Source organism: Anneissia japonica, unplaced genomic scaffold, assembly GCF_011630105.1.
Source record: "Anneissia japonica isolate Jap-2015-1 unplaced genomic scaffold, ASM1163010v1 scaffold1964_len20763_cov105, whole genome shotgun sequence".
Lineage (NCBI taxonomy): Eukaryota > Metazoa > Echinodermata > Crinoidea > Comatulida > Comatulidae > Anneissia > Anneissia japonica.
In genome coordinates this window covers 12,601-19,522 of record NW_022688684.1, presented here as the reverse complement: position 1 = coordinate 19,522, position 6,922 = coordinate 12,601, and the positions used below count along the sequence as shown (strand labels likewise).

The following is a 6,922-nucleotide window of genomic DNA, read 5'->3' as shown; positions in this document are numbered from 1 at the left end:
ATTATCATCTGCTTTTTGTTTTGCCATTAGTGTGTCTCTCTTTTTTAATGCGCGTCGAGTACCATGCGAATTAAAGCTCATACCTCTCACAGACTTCCTGGTAGTCTTATCCTTCCGAATACTCTTAGTTTGTGGTAATGGGTTTAAAATCAATATAAATAATTTCTCACACACTATTATTACTGTCTCTTATACACATCTAGATGTGTATAAGAGACAGATGTAGTACGGAGAGAAAGCCAACGCAAGCACGCCCAGGATCGTTGAAACGGCGCCTTGTAGCATGGGCATACCGAGTAAAAATAACGCGTTATTCATTCGCATTTTCTTGGTTTTTCCAGGGGCTATTGTGTACGAGTAAGTAATATGTGCGGAGAAATCGACACTAAATCCGATGCACAGAATGATGACGATCATGGAAATGGAATCCAGACGCACGCCCCAAAACGTCATGTAACCAATAACGCCAACCTCAATGGAAGCGATCGCAGCTACAACCCAAATACTGCAGCTCAGACTTGGAATAAGGAGAATAGATACTATCAACATGGCCGCAAGAGCTATTCCTAGGTTCTGCAAAGTGGCCGGTAAAATGACAGTATACTGGTCGAAGAAGACAAAAAGAGGATTATATACCAATGTTTCATAAGGTGAACTATCCAAGAGATCACGAGTTTGAACTAACAATTCTTGTTCTTTGTACGTGCTGCTGATATCTTTGGACATTAAAATGAACCGTGATGCAATTATTTCTGTCGAAATATCGTCGGCGAAGACAATGTCCTGCGCGTAATGAGCATACGCGTTGAGCTGTAAGAACTGTTGTCGTAATATCGCGACAAATTCCTCATTACTGCTATAAGTAATGTTTGCAGCTGCCAGATATTGCAGGTATAAACGAAGCCATGATTCAGTGAATGTTGAAGAGTGGATGACGTTGAGCGCTTCGTAGTCTGATACAAGTTTTTCAATGCTTTCTTGAACGGAAACGTCAGAATAGTCGACCGTTTCGGTAATGGTCAACATTATACTCGGGCCGTACTCGCGAAAATATCTGTATTCATATTCATAGAAATCGTTCACATATGAGTCATCAGCAGCTAAACTTGAGAGGGTCAGACCCTCATCTACATTTAACACACCCCAGATACCAAATCCCAGATATACTCCATAAGAAATTAGTATAATGACTTTTGAAACGTTATGTAAGACTATCGGTCCAAACACGCTTTTGAAAAACCGCATAAGCGAGCTGGGGGCGAGTTCAGATGTCATGGTTGTTAACTGTGACGGCCCACCGGCGCACATCACTCTGTAGGCCAAATTCGGTGCTTCGTCGTTGGGCTTCACTTTGAAACAAGTCAGGCAGTGGCGATTGCTAGATTCACGGTAACCGAACAATGCCATAGCTGCCGCGAAAAATGTAATCTGAAAGATAAAGTCTGCGGTCACGGCGGCAGCGGCATACGTGCAAAATATCCGGACAGATGGAAATGTGGAGAAGGCACCTACAGCGAAAGCAACTCCGTCTGTGATGCTCGTAATGGTGATGGACAACGCGGCTTCGCTAAAGGCTCTAGACATCCTGTTCTCGACAGATTGGCGAATGTCTGTATTTCTCCAAGCAGCCAACATAATAAACATGTCATCGACGCCAATACCTAGACACACAAAAAAGAAAAAAAAAATCGAAATTTGATCATCATATTCATCGTCATATAATCACCACCCCCACTACTACTACCACCACCACACCATTACCAACATTACCACAATCATTTAGTAGGCATAATTATCGAAATAATAATGATAATTATTATTATTATTGCAATGATAAAACTCACTATTACCATGGTCATGTCACAATCGTTTTTCGTTGTTTCGTCGCCGCTTTCACCGTAAAATCGCCGGTAAAAAACCAACGTTGTTACCGGTCGTCGCGGGTATTTGTCAAACAAATGATTATGATAATAAACAATAAATATAATAATATTATTATTGAATATTGATGTCGATTGTTTTTTCTGTAAGATTTCTGAAGCAGTCTTTGCCATTCTTCAGTATTACTGACGATTTTAGGCGCTAGATATTGTTAGGAACCTGATAAACCATCAGTACGATGGGTTTAAACAGTTAACATGTAATATATATAGCCTAATTATTATTTTGTGGTAATGGGTTTAAAATCAATATAAATAATTTCTCACACACTATTATTATTATTATTATTATTATTTATTATTTATTATTTATTATTATTAAGTCTGAAAAGTGACATTTCTGGCCATCTAGAGGTGCCATAATCATAAATTTTCTCACCCCAGCCCCAAACATGATGAGATGTTATAGACCCCCAATTTGTGAAAGTCCTTCCTTGGTCCTTAAAATTCGAATTCCTGGATCCACTGATAGTGGCGGATTCAAAGGCCAGCCGGTTCACCAAACTCACGAAATGGCTATTCATTCCATTAAATAAAATAAACCGTACTAGAAATGGATTTATTCATAGGCTTGTTTTACATTACAATAATATTGTTAGACACCACGATTGATGTATTCCACCTAAGTTTATCAACATTTAAAGACAAAGTTGTAATTTAGAAGTTTAATAGTTTCTTATTTGTGTTTATTTCGTTAAATTTGTGTTCATCTTGATTTTGCTTCGATCTTTTTGTTAGTAAATCGGAATTAAGAAAGCTAGAAAAGCTACTCAAGAAATCATGCAAAATAAGCTGATTTGAATTTTCACAAACACTTTTATTTTTATATTTTTATGCTGTTTTTTTGGCCACTATGATATCATATTTTAAATGTTTTTTAAATGTATTTATTGTATATCTAAAACATCCTGTTATTTGCTATTGGCTGTTGGATGTAGTTGTGAAATAAATAAATAAATAAACGAAAGAATGAATGATTGATTGATTGATTAAATGATTGAATGAATGAATAAATGAATGAATGAATGAATGAATTATTGTAATTAATTGTTTAAATAAGACCTCAATTTATCAAAAATATCTGAGCTCCGCCCCCTCGACACCAGCAGGACTCTTCCCCTGGCGCCCCCACCCCGCCATTGTGCTCCACTATCTACAAATTCGTACCCACCCAATAAAAATCCTGCGTACGGGCCTGTTGTTGTTGCTGCTGTTATTATCATTATTATTAAATTAATTTTGTTATTCTAAAATAACGTATGAATCGACACAATAGAAACTTTTGTGTCACGAGACACAAGAACAGACAAAGAGTATACTTACATTTATTGTTATTATTAAATTATTTTGTTATTCTAAAATAATGTATGAATCGACATAATAGAAATGTTTGTCACGAGACACAAGAACAGGCGAAGAGTAGACTTACATTTATTGCTTAATAGTTTTAAATTAACGTATGCCTTAAATTTAAACAAGCCTCCATTTTGTATTTAATTTAGAGTATCATTGTTATATTTTTCTTATCAGTGGCACTTCTAGATGACTAGAAATATAATTTCATTTTTTTTCTCAATTTTCTAAAATAATTTTTAAAATTTAGGGGGCCCTGTGTTGGCTGCCTTCCCTACCGCCACATTGAATTCGCCACTTCTTATTTAGGCTAACCTTAAATTAGTATTTTATTGAGTGTATCAATGGATGATAGTGATTGGAACTTTAATCTCACATGTGCAGTGTTGCTTCTAGAAAAAAAAATATAGCTAGCGCTAACTGACAGCAATGCTTAAAAAGGCAACGGATGCTTCAGATGGTTTGCGCCGTCATAACACGTAAACACAACATACCTTACTCAGTAGCCAGGTTTCTAGGTTATAAACTTGGGTTACACATTTGTTATTGCGCTTACTGTGCGCCATACCAAATTGGCGTCCCATATTCGATTTATTATTATTATTATTATTATTATTATTATTATTATTATTATTATTATTATTATTATTATATTATTATTATTATTATTATTATTATTATTATTATTATTATTATTATTATTATTATTGTACTCGCTGGTGGCACCCATGTGATTGTTGTCTGTAAGCACGAAGGAAGTTGGTAATGCTTGATAAATTTGTTTTCAAGTTTGGATACTTTCGGAGAGCTCCACTAGTGTCTGTTTTAATGTCGAAAACTTTTTTATAAACCCAGAAAAAGTATAGTAGGCCTATGGGACACAATTGGTGCAAATAAGTAAAGTTTATTTTTAATAATTTTCACTGATTAAGACAAAATTCAGGGACTGGAATCCAGTCTAACTTCAACCCTCCAATTCGCGACCACTCTAATTTGAAACCCACTTTCTTAAATAACCAAATACAAATCTTTTAACACAATAACCCTCTAATTGGAGACCGAACCCTGAGACCACCCAACATATCCAGGTCCGAAGGCGGTCTGGAATTGCAGGGCGAATTGAACTGTGCTTTCATGCTTGACTATAATCGTCGCATTATAAAGGACAACTCCCGCACTTAAACGTGTCGCATCTGGGTACAGTGTATACCTACCACCAATCCGAGATCCCTTTAATTCAAGACCACTTTTTCAAAGAAATAAATAACAGTCGTCAATCTTTGAATACAAAACTAACCCTCTGAGTGGAGAGCACACACCGAGAACACTCCGGATTTTCAGTTCGAGGCTAGACCTGCCACAAAGTATCTTTTTTTTTTTTTTTTTTTTCCCTTTAATTTCTCATTCTGGACAGCGCCACAAACGAAAAAGTTAATTTAGAGACGGCTTAAAAAAATTAAGAAATCGAGTATGGGACGCCAATTAAGTTAGGTATGGCACGCACTAAGGTCAATGAAGAGTGAGTAACCCAAAATTAGGGCTTGGAACCCAGGCTAGTCGAGGGCGAACTGTAATAATAATATTATGGATCCGAATGTTAGACAGATATTATCCTGTCGACAGTTAAGATCCATTTAAATTCAAAATATGAGTGTGTTAGTAGGCCTACGGAGGAATGCAGAAGATTGGAAGAAACATTTTCTATAAAAATCCTGAAACTTACTCAGAATGAGAACTGGTAAACATGCCACCACCTCGGTGAATTCAAATCCACAGTAGCTAAGAAGGCCGAATGAAGATAATATTGCAAGTAAAGCGGATATAACGCCACTGAGACACAGAAACGGCTTGTTTTGTACCCAGTCACGTTTGTTACTTGACAAGATTGCATAGGCTATCAGAAGCGACCCCCCTACTGCGAAAATTGGTACAATTTGATCTACAACTTTGCTCAATTCAGTTTCCAATGACCGTGTCGTGTAAACGCGCACATCAATCAAATCTGATTCGTAGTCCAGAAGGAAATTGAGGAAGGCGCTGCTCCAAAGATTCGTTGCTTGTCTAACACGCCTATCAATGGAAAGATAATAATTTAACTTCACCGCAAACGCACGCTCGAGTAAAACATCAGAGCCCGATTTTAAAGTAACGCCGCCAACATCAGTTCCAAGGAAATACTGGTTTCCGGTGCCATCTGTGTATACTGGGTATGTTATTTGTAAATTATCAAGATTGTCCACATCATCTCTAAATGCTGCGAGTACTAACAGAGGAAGACACTCTCCATTAACAGCCAGACAGACGTCATTCCAACCGTACACAATCCCATTTCTTACGATCGTTATATTTTTCAATTTTTCATCCAATTTAAGAATTTCTCTAAAAATATCAGTGGAGAGGGCATTGCCGTTGATATCCTTCGTCGTAATAATAGCCCAAGAATACAAAATGGTACGTGACAGTCGCGTAACGGACGCAGCGTCAACATCTTCTAATGTGAACAAAGATTCAACTGTATCACGATCAATTTTACCCTGACCGTCTAGTGGTGTATAAAGGTACTCGACACTGGATACACTTTCTAGGTATTTCAAGCCGTATCCTAGTCCGATAGCAGTCAGTACAGGGATGATAAGAAATGGCAATGGACAGCGGGCGATAATACGTCCATACTTTGCATACAACTTGGTGAGACCTTCCTCAATGAAATCTAACCGAGGGCGCTTCATAGTTCAGTCAAGGATCCTGTTAAGTGATAGAAATTCAACATGTAAGACAGATATATTAATATCAGAGTTTTTTCTAAACAACAACAAATACAATAGAGTTTGACTAATTGATCAAGTGCATTTGTTTCAATTCCATGATGGTAGCTTGATCAATTCTTGCTAACACAAGAAAAAAAAACTAGCTCGTGGCCAGTACAGTAGCTTAAACCTTGCTTCCACTAAAGTTGCTACAAAAGCAGAAGTGTAAATAAGGTATATTAATACATTTTGGGTTCCAACTACAAGGTGTTTGAACGAAAAGTTATTTGTGCAATAGGCCTATTTGTAATGAATTATTGATTTTATTTTGTGTCATATTTCCACGTTTGGAACTTGTTTTGCTTGTGGACTTATATATATGGATTAGGATGCTAGGCTAACTGATTTTCAAAACCATCTAAATCCTAATATATTAAAATATTTTTATGTTTAAAAAATAAAAGAAAAAGGTTAATTAAAAATGAAGAGGTGTTTGCTTTATATGTAAATATATTATATTTGGCTTTGTATATGGATAGTTACATGGTACCCGGCGCACCACTTTCTATCAATTCGTTTATCGTTTAAAAATAAATATGAATTTATTATTAATGTTTATAACACTGTCTTTTAATGTTATATTAAACAAAAATCCACCATGCACTTAATTTATAATTGCCATGTGTATACAGGTCTCCCTCCAATTAAAGACCACTTTTGAGTGGGACAGTTATTTCCATGGACTTTAGCAGCTTTGGTCTCTAATTAGAATAATAAAGATAAAAGATGTTTGTGAATTTGGGACCACAGAGAAGTTATTTTTAATTTGAGGTGTTTTTTTTTTTTTTTTTTTTTTTTTTTTTTTTTTTTTTTCGGGGCCTT

The 6,922-nt window shown here is 36.1% G+C and overlaps 1 protein-coding gene across 1 annotated transcript in view; it reads right to left on the bottom strand.

Moving 5' to 3' along the window:
• Positions 1-218: 218 nt before the first annotated feature.
• Positions 219-6,922, bottom strand: part of LOC117122526 (patched domain-containing protein 3-like) — a gene marked incomplete at its 3' end in the record, with an annotated part of 13,089 nt that continues 6,385 nt past the window's right edge. Inside the window, exons 2-3 of the mRNA XM_033268117.1 lie at positions 5,017-6,038; positions 219-1,661 (exon numbers count right to left, since the gene is read on the bottom strand). Of these exons, the coding sequence (XP_033124008.1) occupies positions 219-1,661; positions 5,017-6,022 (2,449 nt within the window). The remainder of the gene's footprint in view (positions 1,662-5,016; positions 6,039-6,922) is intronic.